At 43.7% G+C, this 17282-nt stretch overlaps 1 protein-coding gene across 2 annotated transcripts in view; it reads left to right on the top strand.

Moving 5' to 3' along the window:
- Positions 1-17282, top strand: part of wdfy3 (WD repeat and FYVE domain containing 3) — a 115676-nt gene that overhangs the window by 55330 nt on the left and 43064 nt on the right. For both annotated transcript variants that reach the window (XM_030723440.1, XM_030723439.1), the window contains 4 exons: positions 3473-3710; positions 10431-10531; positions 15585-15803; positions 16453-16637. In XM_030723440.1, coding sequence (XP_030579300.1) covers positions 3473-3710; positions 10431-10531; positions 15585-15803; positions 16453-16637 — 743 coding nt within the window. The remainder of the gene's footprint in view (positions 1-3472; positions 3711-10430; positions 10532-15584; positions 15804-16452; positions 16638-17282) is intronic.

The raw sequence follows: 17282 nt of genomic DNA, 5'->3' as shown, positions 1-17282 counted from the left end.
GCCTATCAGAGAGCACAATCATATCCGCTCCTCCTTCCAATTTACAATCAGGAGTGACCGAACATAAATGAAACCAGTTTTATTGTGAATTCTGGAGTACGGGGCTGACACTACGGAGAATGCAAATATGACTCGAGGATGTTATCGATATGCTAATTAGCGCGTGGCTTCTTTTGAACATTCTTTTCATTTCATCCCTTTTTTTTAAGCAGGAAGTTGTTGGAGCAGTCTTCTCGTCCGCTGATTAAATCGACTCCATGTTTAAACAAAGATCGGCTTGCCTCTGTGAATGTAATGCAAATGGTTTGTTTTCCATCAACAGCTGCTAATGTTTGTAATTTTCTGGGCTTCTCAGCATGTCTTAATTGCTTATTGTGTCTCCTCCCAGCTGAGAATGGATATCAAGGCCCCACTAATTACCGCTCTTTACAGGCAGCCACTGAGAGAGCACATATTGCCGTCTTTCTCAGTCTGTGAGAAGAGTGTGGTTTATTAGCTGCCATTGATGGCTGTTGTAATTCTTGCTTTCGTCCGATTTGTCTTTGTCACATCTGCTGACTCTTAAGAAACGAGAGAACCCGTGTTCTCACTAGAAGGTGAAATATTGTTCCTTGGTGCGGGAGTTTATTATAGCCCGTCCGGGACAATGAAAATCCAGGTTTGATTTAATGTGGCCTGCTCACAGTTTGTGTTTCTAGTACTGTGGGATTTTTCACAGCCGGACCAGCTTTCAGGGGTTTTACATTAAATGTTATTTTGGAAGAAATACATTCAGTCGTCATGTTTGGTTTCTGTTTGTAGACATAACTAAAACACATACAAAATTTGAAGAGCTTGTAGTTGTCGTGTCCTAGAACATGAAGATGTACAGTAATAAAATTATAGTCCACCTGGCAGATGCGGATCTGAGCTGCGACTGGTTGAAAAAGTAGAGAAACTGCTGCTAGATGGGGAGATGAAACTAAAAGAGTGTGAAAAGTTCATTTGTACCTCTTTTGGATTTCAGACTTTACATTTGCATGAAAAAGACCTCGAGCTAAAGCGTGTTCATAGCGAGAAAAATATTTATTTTTCAGTCACTGGGGTTTTGAAATCAGAGTTTTATGCAAACGTTTGAGCGCTGCTGCACCAGTTCCTTTTTTTTGTTGATGCTTTTTGAACTGACAGATTATCAGTGCTTGTCTTGGAAATATCGAACAGGCAGATTGCAGCACACAGACTGTGTATAAAAGATGGATGCAGCCACCCTGACATCACCCATTAATTGAGCATTTTCCTTAGTTCTCACCATCTTTGTTTTTATAAATCCACGCTGACAGGTGATGGTATCCGTATCCTGAAGCATAGCCTGCTTTATTATCTACTTCACTCTAAATGTGACCATAATTTACAAATTGAGCTACACTTTGTATTAAATAAGAGCAACACTGTCGTATCATCACAGACTTCCAGTCTGACTTCTTTTTGCATCTAGAGGAGTTGCCCCCTGCTGGTCATCACACAGAATCAAAGTTTAAGTCAGTTGGGGGTCGGCTTCACTTTTAGGACCCAGAAGCTACGTCCAACGTTTATGTACAGTGTGTGTGTTTTTTTTAAAGATACTAGCCAAATTTAAACTTCACCATTTTACAGGATTACATTTCCATCAAGAATTTGCTGATATTTAGAAGAGATCGTGGTTGCGTTGCTACAAGGTTTTAGAGAGACCAATGATGACGTTCTGAAGTTGTTTGCAGATGTCGATTCTTGGCCTCGGTCTCAACAATTTAACAAGTCAGTAAGATTTCTGAGACATTAGAATGAAGCGTTATGACTATAACTCCTGTTCCCTGAAGGAGAAGAATGAGGTACAGCACATACAGTTCGGGATAGCGTGTGCCAGTTCACGCCTTCAAGGTGATGACATGTTTGAGGCCCCCCCCTGCATGTATACACCCCTGTCTTCACAGACATCCATCAGTTCAATAGCTGCTCTTCACCAAGCATTGTGCAGCAGGGCAACTTGGTGCCATACCTCATTCTTCCCCTTCAGGGAACAGAAGTTACAGTCCTAATGCTTCTTTGCATGTACAGTATGGGAGATATGTATACATGCCCTGCAGAGCAGCTAAAGCACCAGTCGGACCACCAGCACCCAAGTGCATGGCAGACCCAGCAGAATCAACAGCATGAGCCACCGAAGGGGCTGTCACATTCAAATGCTAAAACCAACCAAAAGTGTGCGGTGATGACCAACTAGCTGCAGCACAAATATCACTCTCAGAAACCCCTTCAAACAGGGCCCATGAGGTTGCTATTCCCCTGGTGTCCTCACAGCCTCAGGCAGAGAGAAACCTTTTGTGCCAAGTGCCAGGGAGATAGCTTCCACAATCCAGTGGGAGAGCCTCTGTGTAGGCAGAGTTTTATCTCTGGCTGGATTAGCAGAGCAGACAAACAGCTGTTCACATAAATGCACATTCTGAGTCCGGTCAATGTGGATACATAGCACACGCACCAGACATGGAGGATGCTGCCTCCTCTGCTTCTCAGATGTGATAAGAGGGGGGCAAAAACTCAGAAGCTGAAAATCCGTGGAGCTATAGGCCACAGGAATAATCTGTAAATATGCTGCATTTGGGTTTAATACGACCCTGAGGCCGTCCGAAGAGAACTGTGCGTAAGAAAGATGCACAGACAAAGCATGAGGGTCACCCACTCTCTTTGCAGAAGACAGAGCAAGAAGCAGTGCAGTATTTTATAAAATACACTTCATATCTATAACCTCAGTGGGTTATAAGGGGAGCCACAAAGCACTTCCGGCACCAAAGTCAAATTCCATGAGGGGACACTGGACCTAATCACAGGTCTCAGCCGGCGGACCCCTTTCAAAAAAAAAAAAAAAAAAAAAACACGGCAAGAGGATTTTCACCCAGCGTCCATAGCCGGACAGGCTCACCTGCTCCCCACCCTCAGACTCAGATGAAATTGAGCCCCCAGTCTTGGAGGGGACAGGGTCATGCCATGAGAACTCAGTCTTTCACAGTATTTTGTCCACAAATGGGGAGAAACATGGCAACAAAACAGACAGGCTTTGTGCTAATTCAGCCTTCTCCCACCGAGGACACTCCTTTGTTGCTTAGCTCGTGCTGCTCATGAAAAGAGAAACTGCACCCCTGAAAACGGGCAAACGGGAGATTTCTTCCTGTGCTTGCTTTGGTTTGATACTCATACCAAAATGAAAGGGGTGTCTGTGCACATGGGTGATGATAACCCATACTGTATATGTTTTCCTAAGTAGATCAACTGAAAAGGATCTGAAAGTTTTGCATGTGTCACAGTTGCATCTTTCTATTTTGAATAAGTCTCATAACAGCATTGCTAACCACAGAGTACAGGTAGTAGTTACTTTTCAGTCCTGGATGGCAGATATCCATCCGTCCATTCGTCCATCCATCCGTCCATCAAATTAAACCTTTTCTTCTTAATGTCACAGACAGTATGACTACTTCCATGGAGGGCTTCGGCCCTGACAGCGTCTTCACCACGCCGGCAGAGGACAACGGCCAGTATCGCATCAGCCGCAGCCTCGTGCGCTCCGCTGAGGGGAGCACCGTACCCCTCACCCGAGTCAAGTGTCTGGTGTCGATGACAACGCCCCATGACATTCGCCTGCACGGCTCAGCTGTCACACCTGCGTTTGTGGAGTTTGACAGCTCGTTGGAGGGCTTTGGGTAAGTTACTGTTAAAGTTAGTAGAGCTTAAGAGCATCTGGTTTTCCAGTTATATGCAGCAATGGTTACATTTTTGGCTTTAGATGAAAATGGGTGAACAGCACTGCAGACACCCCTTGCTTTTTGATCAAGCTTATAGTTAGGGCTGGATCAGGTGACCCTCTGTTTCTTCTTCACTCACCTCTTTTCACTATGTGTTTATACCGAAATCTGCATTTAATCATTAATTATTATTAATCTCTGGCTCTCATCAACAATGTGTCGTTTGTCCCGTCTCTCTCCCCTCAGCCCCCTCACAGCAGGTGACCCCCCCTCCCTGAGCCTGGTTCTGCTGGAGGTTTCTTCCTGTTAAAAGGGAGTTTTTCCTTCCCACTGTCGCCAAGTGCTGCTCATAGGGGGTCGTCTGATTATTGGGTTTTCTCTGTATTATTGGAGGGTCTTTACCTTACAATATAAAGCGCCTTGAGGCGACTGTTGTTGTAATTTATGCTAATTGAATTGAACAGCACAGGAAAGAAAGGTGCATTCTAGAGTAGCCCCTGAGCTTTCCAACGTCACGTAGACATTATTACCCACAATCTCTGGATTTTGAAATGGACAATTTGACATTCACACCACCTTGACGCTGTGATTAATCAGCTGATGCCTTTGCTACTCAGCTGTTTGACACTTCATGGAGCCCAGTTCAAAAATAGCAGTGTGTGCCTTTAACACATTTGATTTCTGATGTGGCCACACAGGATGTCTTATGATCAGGTTCTGAGCCTTCTGACCTTTACCCTGACCACAGTGTTGGTCCCTTCTGCAGACGTGCTACATTAAACTGGGTATAAATAATGTTTCATCTCGAATTTTGTGCAGTTCCAGTTTTTATCACATGCTCACATTTTGTGGGACTTTACTCATAAATCATTAATTTCCAGCCCTAAAAACCACTTAAGGGCTCAAATTGTATTTCAGAAGACAGAATTGATACGTGTGTGACAGCAGCTTACAAAATGTACGGTGGCCTTGAAGCGCAAAACGAAACTAAAACGTTTCAGAAAAGCACAAAGACATCATTTTCAGTTTCTGTGCTGCTTTCAGCAGTGTCCTTGTATGAATTTGAAAGGATGGAAGAGGAGACTGAAGTCATAAGGAAATGTTTGAACAGGACATTCATGTGATTTTTTTTTTTTTTTTTTTTTTCCCCCCAATATGCTTTCAACATATTGTGGCATTAACATATCCATGTGAACCCTGTAATACTATGAACTGCATATTGTATCTGTTCACATGACTGTGCACAGCAAAAGCCAAAACATTTCTAATGCAAAGTGTGGCCTTTATACAATAAAAGTAATATTCTTTGTGAGGTTCAGCCATCATAAAAAGATCCGTTTATGAAATCCTTTAAAACACAGAAAATATTCAGTCCTGCGGTGAAAATGTTTTAGACATTTGCATTTATTTGCACTCCTGTTTCTGCCCACCCTGCTCTGCAGCTCTGGTTTGTCTCCATGAAGTTCATGAACAGCGTTCGCGGCTGCATCTTTCACAGGCAGGTATCAAAGCTTGTTGTAAAACAGCTGGTAAGAGCACGAAGTCTCAGCTTGACATTAAGTGACCTGTAGAGTGATCGTTCACTTCAGGCAGCAGCTGTTACTTTTCTGTTCATTGCATTTCTGCATTTGATTCCTTATTAAAATAAAAAAATATTAAAGTGAGGATCTTCTTTGGACTAAAGGAGTGGGCCTGACTGCAGTGTTTTCCTATGTGAAACACTAAAATATTAATGTTGTTCAGACTGAAGAAGTGTATGCTTTTCAAAAATGCTGATGCCTTTATGGAAAATAAATCTAAAAAATTCTTTTGCATGGCCTCCAATTGTAAATTGTAAATGTTTTATATCCATACTCAGTATGTTTGTGGCATGAAAGTGGCTGACTTGACTCCTACAATTATTTTGCATGAGGAAACTAAAACATGCCCTCTCATGACTGAATAGGTCTCATAAGATATACGATGCATAAAAAGCATAAACACTTCCTATAACTTTTTACAATTTCTTTTCCTTACGGTTGGAGTAACAGATGGTGCTCATTCTTTTGTAAACCATTTTTCCTCTAAATCTCTTTGCGGATCAATTTTCCTCGCCGTAGAAACACGCCTGAGGGTGTAACGTTATTTTTTTCCCCACCATGAAACAGGTTGTGTGTGTGTGTGTGTGTGTGTGTGTGTGTGTGTGTGTGTGTGTGTGTCCCCCCCCTCTTAGCAATACCTGCAACTGTCTCAGCAGGAGCCCGTTATTCGCCTCCAGTTGTGGAGCTGTGCATACAAATAGGCTTATTTTCCGCCTTTTATGGCACACGGCGCCCTTGGCCGCTCTTTGTGCCACTGCTGACGCTGTCTGCTGCACCCCGCGGTTTGTGTTGCGTGTTAGCACCACGGTCAGCGTGCGGGTCAGAAGACGGTGTGTGGGCTGTGACCTCAACAATTCGCCCCCATGCTTTTGTGAACATGTTGAGCTGAAACACAGTTTCTGAAGAGAGACTCGAGATTGTGACGCGTTATATTCATTAATATTCATAAGTGTTGAGAAAAGGAGAACGGTCTTACAAAAGATCGTTGCAGAGGTTTTTCAGTGATCAAACCAGCACTGAATTATTAGATGGCATCGCCGTGGTCGGAGTCAAGTGTGTGTTAAGTCTTCTGTTTTGAGAAAAACTAAATCCAAGTTTGCATTTCTACACCCAGGGTCCCTCAGTCTTTTGTAAGTTGTGCTTCAGAACATTAGAGTTGATTAAAAATGCTGCCGGGAGAGGAATCTCTTTCCCCTCAGAAAAAAATGCAAGCTCACCAGGCAAAACAGCCAAATTTGCACAAAAAATTCCCCATGTCAGTGACTCAGACGGTAAAATAACAAGCTGTGATTTTCAGTGGAAGCAACAAACTGACACCCAGCACTTTTTCAACCACCTGTTTTCACACCACAAGTTTTACACCAATGTCTGCACTGAAGACCGCGGTGATGTCAGTACTGCACACAACAAGGCCGCACTGATCCTGCAAACCAAGCATCGTCGTAAGGGTGTCAAACTTATTTCAGTTTATGGGCCAAAGGGACCAGTTTCAGCAGTGCGGTGTATGGATGTTCTTCCGCATGTGCTTTACAATTTACACAAAACTCAACATTTATTTTCAATTTTAGATCAAATGTCAATACTTTTTTTCATTCTTTATGATTCAGTTTGTCAGGTTTAACCTTCCAGCATTGTTGTCTGTAGCAAAGCTATCATCACCACACCAGAAGCAGCAGTGTGTTGAATAAGTTATGAAGCGGAAAATACTGTTATTCTACAAGCTTTTTCTTGGCCTTTTCGAGGTGAGAATGCAAGTGAAAACAACTGGTTAACTGCATTAACAAGAAGTCTGTGTTGACCTACTTATCTGAAGTCTGTGCTCAAACTAAGGACCACAGGGTGGCTGAAGCCCGCCCTCGCTGATATAGGATGAAGTGTGGGTTATAGATTGGACAGGTCATCAACAGAAAGACAGACGACCTGCGCTCACATCCACGGTTACAGTCTTTAGCCTCACATAGGAACTTTCAGAAGGAATAATCCTGTTTAGTCTTTGTTTAGCTCCTGCTAATGATTATAATGATAGTGTGTAGGGACTCCTGGAAGCCCCTTGAAGCCTCTTGTAGTGTCAAAACTTGCTCAGATTGTCAGGAATGGAGCATCTGATTCAGGGGCTTTTCATCTATCACCCTCTGAGCAATCGCACTTCCAGAGCCAACATTTCTTTGCTTTGCTGTTTCCTTTGCTCAGAACCAGTTTGACTCATCACAGCAGCCAGCTCAGAATAGAACATGGAGTTTCTCCTGAAAACACGGCAAAGTAGCTGCAGCACGCTGGCAACGAGGCAATGGCCCACTTTCTGCTAAACAGAGGAGGAGACACACACACACACACACACACACACACACACACACCCCTACACGCACACTCATACATGCAGAGAGAGATTGCCCCTCCTTTCTCTCCCATCTGTCAACATGAAATATTGATGCCCCTGCTGCTGTTAGGATTCTCATACACACAGGCACTTTCTGTAACACACAACATGTTTGCACACACCCAGACACATGACTGCACACTCACCCACAAGAGGCCAGGAAGACGCTATCAGTCTGGGGGGGGGTTAAGGGTGAATGGAAACAGCATTTTGTAAAGAATTAAAGAGAAGACATTGTGACTGGAAGCTAGCACGCAGTGCCGGTGAAATCCCTGCAGTGTTTTTCTTTTTTTTGTCTTTCTAATAACCTAACCTAAGGTGATGAAAGAGACAGCATACATGTAGTTACTCAGAGGGGGGGGGGGTTCTTGTTAGTTTGACAGGCTGTCTGTTAAACAGAGGGCCAGAGCCATGGCTCTGTCCTTGAGAAGTGTCCTTGAAAAATTTATTGAATCCCTGCCAGCCCGTGGGATGCTGTTCTTTAGCCAACCCTGACCTCTGACCTTCCTGTCCAGGTGGAAAAATAAGACGAGGGGGTGGGGAAAAAAATCAGGTCATTCTGGGCGCGGTGACTGTGGCTATTAAAATGCAGAATTTGTGGTGGGCTAATAAAAATGAAGGTTATATGTGTGGCTGCAGCGGTTCCTTCAGCCCAAAGGGAGATGCTCTCATCGCTTCTGTTCATTTAACGTTTACAAGGATGGAAAACAGAGAATTCACACAAGTTTGAACGTTTAAACCAAACAATGATCAGAAATTTAAAAACTTACAGGCTGGATTTTTTTCCTTTTACTATCATTAATACATCCCATGAAAAATCAGATGACGAGTTGAGCATGTGACCAAATATTGTTTTGAGTTTCCAAAGACGTATATGTGTGTATCCAGCTTTGTGCCACAGACCTTCATTATGTTTCAGAAACAAACAGTTCAGCTTTGAGCCAGTCTGTGGTTTATTTAGCCTGAGTCCCATTATACACCATCCTGCTGCCAGTAAATACCAATGAACATATAATACTGGGAAGTCAGAAAGCACGGAGAGGCGTGTGAATGCATACCGATAGTTAAATACAGGGTGACGCTGGCCTCATTGTTTTGAGTACTAAACTGTTGATGACATTTCTGTCTGAGGACTGATGAGTTAATTGGCTGATTATTTCTGCAGTAGATACTTTGTTGACATCATGTCTGAGCCCCCACCCACCCTCAAAAAACCCCAAACAAAAACATCTTGAGTCTTTGATAGAAGCTGGTTGATGCTGTTAGAGTGATGTTCATTTCCTCTTATTTGTGGTGAGTCTTTTTTTCCATTACATCAGTAAATCAGCCAAGCTTTGCTCTCTGTGATGTTACAGCTTTGGGACTGCAGTGAGCTGGTACCAGCTCATATGGGAAGAATTCATGATGGATGCAGCTCTCACTTCTAAAAAGTTAACTCGGTGCCTTAAACTTGGATTTAATTAAATGGCCGGCAGAGACCGATTCCTCTGACTGCAGAAAAAATCAGTGAGGAAACAGCCCTCAGTTCCTCGATCTATGACCTCTGTAAACACTTTCCTGCTGAGTTTGTGGTTTCACTCATTAGTTTTAAGTCTTTCTGAATACGACATGTTTTTTTTTGTTGTGAATTATATTCCCCATTAAACCATAAAGATGATAAATCAGGTTATACTTTAGTGTTGGCTCAGTTTCTCACTCATCAGGTTTCACAATGTGACCTCACTAACCAATGAGTGATGTAACAGTGGCTACATCCATCATTTATTTACAGTCTAGGTTTCATACAGATGAGACTGATCGTATATCTGCATTTATGCAACTATTATTTCTGCTGTAGATTACAGTAAAATAACTGTAAACAGCAGATATGCAGCTGGGTTTTTTTTGCTTTTTTTTGTTTTTTTTGGGGCCGTCCTCCAGTGCAGCTCAGTTCAAATCTGTCATGTTTCTGGTTGAATTGGCCTTCACACACTCTAAGGTCTTCTTTGTCTCCCAGCAGAGGGAAGGGAAAAAAACCCAAATCCCAAATCCCCCTGTTCATTTCCCAGAGCACCAGTGTCTTCAGTGCTGGTTCAGGATGATTAGAGAGGAGAAAATGGCACCTTCACCGAGGGGCAGTGAGTCAGCAGAACGCAAAGCCAACTCACAAGGAGAAATCTTTGTAATTTTGTGGAATGATTGCCAGCCTTTGTCTGCAGGAGAAGTCCTTGAAAAAGCAGACCACAGTGCACACAGACATCACACTTCAATGTTAGCAAGAAGCTTACAGGGACTTGTGTATGTGGCCTCTCTGTGCAGGCATCGTCCTGATTTTTGGCAATTAATCAGAATATTATCAGCACTAACCTTAGCTCAAGTGCGAGGGGGATGCAGCTGACTTTGAGCAGATTTCTTTTGAAAAATGAGTCTGAATGTGAGCTTTCATCCCACCTCTATCCTCCTCTCATACATAATTAATCCTTGAGTATTAGGCAGCTGAAATTTCCATATTATAATACGAAGCTTGTGTCTTGAAGCGTGTGAATTACCATAGTGTTTTCTGGAAGTTGGGAGAAACAGTTTATCTAAGGCACGGAGCCCGACCGGAGCAGCGATTCAGCAAACATGCAGTAAATCTCTTTCACAATAAGCGCACGTGTAAGCTGGTGACATGTTTTGTATCTATTACAGCTGTTTCCCCAGATAAGAGTCGTTAATCTGTCCTCCTCTTGTCCCGTGTAGGTGCCTGTTTCTGCCCAGCCTGGCGCCTCACAACGCTCCCACCAACAACACCAACGCTTCAGGTGTCAGCGATGGAGCAGTGCTGAGCGGGATGGGCACAGGTAAAAATAGCTCGTTGTGCGGGGTCAGATCGCATTTACTGTAGTACAAAGGTCACCGACTGGTTGAGCTACACACTACCTACTAGCATGAACATGGAGGCTGATGTTATAGGTTAACCAGACACGGTGGCCCACCAAGCTACACTCTGTAGCCGAGACATAAAGGTCAATGACACAACTAATTCTGTCCTTTTTTGTTTGTTAGCAGCGGAGCATGATAATAGGGCAGTAACAGATTAGCTTTTCTAAAAAGGGTGAAAAGGAGAAAAGTCACATGTTTCCTAATGTGCTTATTGTTTGTCTTTGCCGCCAGTGAGAAACAAAGCAGAGGTCAGCTGCCTGACAAATAAAAAATAACAGATTAGAAAAGAGTTATTATTAAAAGAGAAAACTAGTGATTGAGAACCAAATCATTTTACCAGGCTGTAAACCTGCTTTTAATGCTGTTCAGGTTTAACATGGGAGTCTATGGGCACTGATTCACCTTTGTTAGAAGCGGGTTTTTATCACAGTCAGGTCTTTTATAGTTTCCTTTAATTAAATATGGGCCAAGCTTCATTTTGATCTGTTGCCATTTGTCTTGTTAAAGTTGCTGCATTATGCTCTTAATACAAACTCAACACTTTGTGGACTCATTTCAGATTTAAAGCCCTTTAGCTTTTCATTAGTCATTATTGGAGCTTTTATTGTTAAATATCATATACAACAATTCCAGTGGGATCAGAGGATGCAAAACAAAGACTGGATGAATCAGAGGCAAAAATATTTTGGATGAATAAAAAGTTTGTGAAAGCAGCAGTTACACTGATGAGGAAAAGCATTATGACCACTGAAAGGTGAAGTGAATAACACTGATTATCTCTTCATTATGGCACCTGTTAGTGGGTGCCGTATATTAGGGAGCAAGTGAACATTTTGCCCTCAAAGTTTATGTGTTAGAAGCAGGAAAAATGGGCAGCACGAGGGTCTGAGTGAGTTTGATGAGGGCTAAAATGTGATAGCTGGACGACTGGGTCAGAGCTCCTGTGAGGTGTTCCTGGTCTGCAGAGGTCAGTATCTATCAACAGTGGTCCAAGGGAGGAACAGTGCTGAACCAGCAACAGGGTCACGGGCGGCCGAGGCCCAGCAGAGGCTGGCCTGTGTGGTCTGATCCAGCAGATGAGCTACAGTAGCTCAAGTAGCTGAAAACATTAATGCTGGTTCTGATACACAGAGCATCACAGTTTGTTGGAGCTGCATAGCTGCAGACCAGTCAGTGTGCTCGTGCTGACTCCTGCCCACCACCGAAAGCACCAACAATGAGAACGTGAGCATCAGAACTGGACCACAGAGCAATGGAAGGTGGTGGCCTGGTCTGATGAATCACGTTTTCCTTTAAATGGCCGGGTGCATGTGCGTCACTTACCTGGGAAACGCCTGACACCAGGATGCACAATGTGAAGAAAGCAAGTCGGCAGAGGCAGAGTGATGCTTTGGACAATGTTCTTCTGGGAAACCTTGGGTCCTGACATTCATGTGGATGTTACTTGGACATGTACCACCTACCTAAGCACTGTTGCAGACCACGTACACCCTTTCATGGAAACGTTATTCCCAAATGGCTGGCATCTTTCAGCAGGAAAGCAAAAATGGTTCGGGAATGGTTTGAGGAGCACAACAACGAGTTTGAGGTGTTGACTTGGCCTCCAAATTCCCCGGATCTCAATCCAATCAAGCATCTGTGGGATGTGTTGGATAAGCACATGTTGGTGCAGATCCCACAGCACGCCTTCAGGGGTCCGGTGGAGTCCACGGCTCAGTGAGTCGGGGCTGATTTGGCAGCAAAAGGGGGAACAACACAAGATTAGGCAGGTGGTCATAATGTTATGCCTCATCAGTTATAATGTTAATGTCTATTGGGCAAAACTGGATAAAAATGTGCATTACGTTTCACTGACTGTCACATTATAACCAGTTTATGCACCTTTGTTTTTTTGCCCAGTCAGTAGTTAGGAAGCTTCTTTCAGCTGCTCTTATTCACAAAGCGGCGCCACAGCGACTCTGCATGTTTGATTTGGCAGTTTTTAGGCCGGACGCCCTTCCTGACGCAACTCCCAACGGCTTTGTGTCTCCTCCTGGGATTGAACCAGGGAGCGTTCACTTGTTAGGCGAATGTGTAAACAACTACACTGCAGCTGGCCTTCATTCGTTTCTGTAAAGGCCCTCAGCTTTTTTAATCAGCTGCTGGTTTTTTTAGAGCAAATATGGTACAGTACACAATGTGTCCGGCAGGCTGCTCTGATCTCAGGAGGAAGTGAGAATTTAGCATGAGAGTTAGCGGTCATTAGCTTGAATCATATCCACAGTACGTCGTCATGCAGACACACAATCCTCACTGAAGAGTCATCACACTTCACTCTGTCTTCATTCTCATTAAAACAGGCAGCAGGCGACGGCTCAAAGCAGGCTGAGTGTTGGAGTGATGCTTGTTGGACTTCGCTGCTTGCCAACGATTCACTCTCAGCCTTTTTACCTTTTTTTTGCCAGTTAAATTTTTATTGTTTCAGAAATTAAAAGACGGGTGTAAAAACATGTTTTAAATTGATTAGTAGGAATAGACTCACCCCACTCTCTCCTGCACAGCCGGCGATTCATCCCACCTAATTTCAGTTTTCCTGAAGCACACGAACATACAGGGCATCTCTTTGTACGCTTCCCCTTTTTGCCTGGTGTTTAATTAATTTTTAACTACGCACATCCCACTCAGATGACGGCGTTAGCGCCAACATCTCTGTTTTTATATTCATGTGCCGGCAGCCACATTGTTGTTTTCCTCATTTTACTCTCATCTTTATTCTCGCTCTCCTTTAAAGGTGTTGTGTTTTTTTTTTTAAAACCTCTCAGGGTTTCTTTTTTTTTTTTTAATGCAGAAGAGAAACAAGCAGCCTGATGTGTGTGTTTCACACCCCTCCACAGTACCCAGGGTATCTCCAGCTTCAGCTCTCACCCGTCCTCGCCTTTAGTTTATCATCAGGTGGTTTTGTAGTGTGTTAAAAATAAAATGTGCTTGTTATGAAAAACATCGTTTCACCTGCTGATATTTTACAGAATAGATTTTATCATCAAAATTGTCCATGATGTTATGGTTGAATTTCTAAGTATGTCGCCTCATTTAGTATTTATGGAGCACAGCTAGACGCTTCTTCCTCCTCTTCCCCCCTGATTCCATCCTCCTCTTCAGCCGCTCATACATTACTATCATTACTCCATCTGTTTACCTATTCATACTGCTCCTTCTGTGCTCATCCACCCCACACTGCTCTCCTGTCATCGTCTCCAACTAGTCACTCAGCTCTATTTATAGACCTCACTTCCCTCCTCATTTCTTCCTGTCATTCACATTTTCCTTTTCTCCATCGTCTTCACTGCTTATCTCAACCCCCCCGATCCCTTTATTCGTCCCCTTCATTCTTCCTCTTTTTCCCTGCCCTGATTCTATCCATTTTTGTCACTTTCCCTTCCCTCCTCCCTGCCTCATTTATCTCTATCCCATCTCCTCCCCTCCTCTCTGTTTCCTTGCTTCCTTTTCCTCTTCCACTCCAGTCTGACCCATATCTGTGGATGACATCATCCAGAGGCTCATTCATCAAAATATCTTCATTCTGCTCACAACACCCGAGTTGCAGCAAGCATAAATTGATATACATAGGAAAAAGATGTACTCCCTCAAGCGAGTTTTCCACAGATCTTCTCAGCTCTTACAGCTGATGGAGTCCACCGACGCCCCATTATTTGGTCGAGTCTGAAAACCTTTTGAGTGACAACCTCATCCCGAGCTGCAGAGACTTTGCTGTGAGAAGTTTGCTCACCAATCTGCAGGACAAAATGGCTCAAGGACTCCATTCTGCCTTCAGGTTTTGGCAGCTCACTTCAACATAGTGTCACTAAGCTTGACGTAGATGCAAATTTTTAATTGATTTTAATGATAATGCAAGACACTGTATGGCCTGGTCTACCCCCGAGGCTGAATATAAATCTAATCTACACACACACACACACACACACACACACACACACACACACACACACACACACACACACACACACACACACACACACACACACACACACACAGTGTGCTGTTCTGCTTCTCTGTCTGATTATACATAAACATGGCATAATTTACTGTGGTGTATTTGGCACAGATAAAGCACTGAAGCAAAACAAACTAGTGCAAAATGCAGATCTGAACCAGAGAAAAAGGAGAAGAAGAAAAATAAGACCAGTTGTTTGGAGGTGAGATAAGATGGCCCACCGGGGTTATTTGTTTGCAGTATGTCACATTAAAAAAAAGTAAACCAAACATTCAAGATCAGAAATAACAAAAGATGAAAGGACAATAAGTCAGAAATGAAGCCCATGATAACACAGTTTCTAGTTTTCCAGTGTTTGCCACATATTCACTTCATTACCACATATGTGCTGGAAGCAGCAAGAGTTAACACAGTCTGTCCAAAAGGATATGCAAAGAGATGAAGACTGAAGAGTAGTGATGTTCACTTGTAGAGGCAGGCAGCACCTCAGTGTGGGTAAAATTATGGTGATTGTGTTTGTCCAGAGGAGAGAAGAAGAGAAAGCTGAGGGTGAAAGTTAATTCACGGGTCAGTCTACATTCCACGAGTTGTGGATACTGACTGGAAGAACAGTCGATCGTGGATAGAAGTGGTCGATCTGAGCCGCCTTCGACAGGTGTCTGTGTGAGGAGCTCCGTCTTTTGGGAAGGGCTCATAGTAGAGCTAATTCAGGTGTTTCAGGCAGCTCACTAGGATACCTGTTGAATGCCTCCTTGGTGAGGTGTTTCTGGCATGTCCTACTGGGAGGAAATCCACGGGAAGTCCCAGGAGACTATGGGTGGCTTGGAAACTCCTTAGTAATCTACCTGAAGACTCACATCATAATTAGCCTTCCTTGCTTAACAGACCTTAACTGCTTTCAGAGTGACACTGTGAACTTTCAGATTTTAAAGAAAAGTTCACCTCTTTCTTGCCTCCCCTCTCCCCCCCCTCTCCTTCAGGTGAGCGCTTGTTTCCTCCCCCATCAGGCCTGAGCTACTCCACTTGGTTCTGCGTGGAGCGGTTCAGCATAGCCCCTCAGGCCCACCCGGTGCGGCTGCTGACCGCCGTCCGTCGGGCCAACTCCTCGGAGCAGCACTACGTGTGCCTGGCTGTGGTGCTGTCAGCCAAAGACCGCTCGCTCACCGTCTCCACCAAGGAGGAGCTGCTGCAAACGTACTGTGAGTAGCAGCAGCAGAATTAAACATCCTCTTTATTCTACAATCTGCACAAATCATCGTCTGATATCTTTATATGCTGACACCCTCTCCATTCTTTAGTGGTGAACCATCACTATGAAAGAGTTATTGAGTCCATTAAATTTGTAAAATTTGCAGCTTGTACGCCCAAACCTGTTGCTTTTTTATTTGTTTAAACGAGAGCATAAGTATGAAAGCATCTTAATGATTTAAAAGAGTCCTAGTCTATAAGTCTGAAGAGTACCTCCATAAATCCATTTTGATCCTACTTGAATGTGTTTCAGGTTTTAAATGAATAACAATAAGCTGAGTTTAATCATTGAAGGGGCACAGTCGAACCTAATATTCTAATATTTAGCGTTTAGTGTCATTTTAGGCTTTAAAATGTGCGATATATATTCCCAGCAAATAGATGAATTATTTCTTAGATATTTGCGTGGAGAAAATATTAATGCGGTGGTGTTTAAAGATTATACTTGATAAATATATGACCTTGGCACTCTCACAGAGAGCTCTGTCATGACTGAACAGGCTTCCCCTCCAGCGGTTTTACGTAGAGCTAATATACTGCTGGAGCTCTCTGACTCACTGATGTTGCCCCCTGCCTCTCTCCGCCTTCCTCCCTATCAAGCAGCGGATGAGTCGAGCGAAGAAGCCTCCTTCTATGAGATCCTTCCCTGCTGCGCTCGCTTCCGCTGTGGCGAGCTGATCGCTGAGGGCCAGTGGCACCACCTGGTGCTGGTCATGAGCAAAGGCATGTTGAAGAACAGCATGGCCACGCTGTACATCGACGGGCAGCTCATCAGCACTGTCAAGGTAAACAAGCATGTCAGCCATAAACAACATCCACATTGTTCTCAGCCTGAAGCAGGCTTCATATTTTTGCTCTTGTCCACAATATTATATGAAGGCTGTGCTAAAATAATTTACAGTCACGTGCAGTATTACAGATTTTGAAATTGGGGCTGCATTAATCTCTGCAAACAGATATAATTTGTATTCCAGAGACAAAAGAGTTCATACCAAAAACTTTCACGTTTCTGGTTCAAAAGACCAAAAGGGGGAATAGATGAAATGTAATCCGTGTCTCGTTGACTGTCGTCTGACGGCGGTTTAGCTTTTATTTTTTTTCCCCACCTGCGTGAACAGAACAAGAAGCCCTGAACCAGGGTATCAAACCAGGAACCGTGTCTCTGTCTTCAGCCACAGAGCAGCGGCCCAGGACAAACTCCAGCTGCACCCCTGCACCGTGGTGACAGTGCAGTAACAGGAGAATTAGCCTAGCTTGTTTCTGATGGCGGGAGAACCTGTTGGACTGAAACCAGCACGTCTGTGATAGGCCACATCGATTCATGCTCGTAGTAAATGTCTGTCTTTATCTAGAAATGTAGATGGATTTATGGGTAGAAAATCAGAGTGTACACCTGACTGCACATAAACACGATCATCATCATCATCTCA

This window comes from Archocentrus centrarchus, unplaced genomic scaffold, assembly GCF_007364275.1.
Source record: "Archocentrus centrarchus isolate MPI-CPG fArcCen1 unplaced genomic scaffold, fArcCen1 scaffold_26_ctg1, whole genome shotgun sequence".
Taxonomy (NCBI): domain Eukaryota; kingdom Metazoa; phylum Chordata; class Actinopteri; order Cichliformes; family Cichlidae; genus Archocentrus; species Archocentrus centrarchus.
Note: the sequence above shows the minus strand (reverse complement) of the source record. Positions and strands in the feature narration are given on the sequence as shown.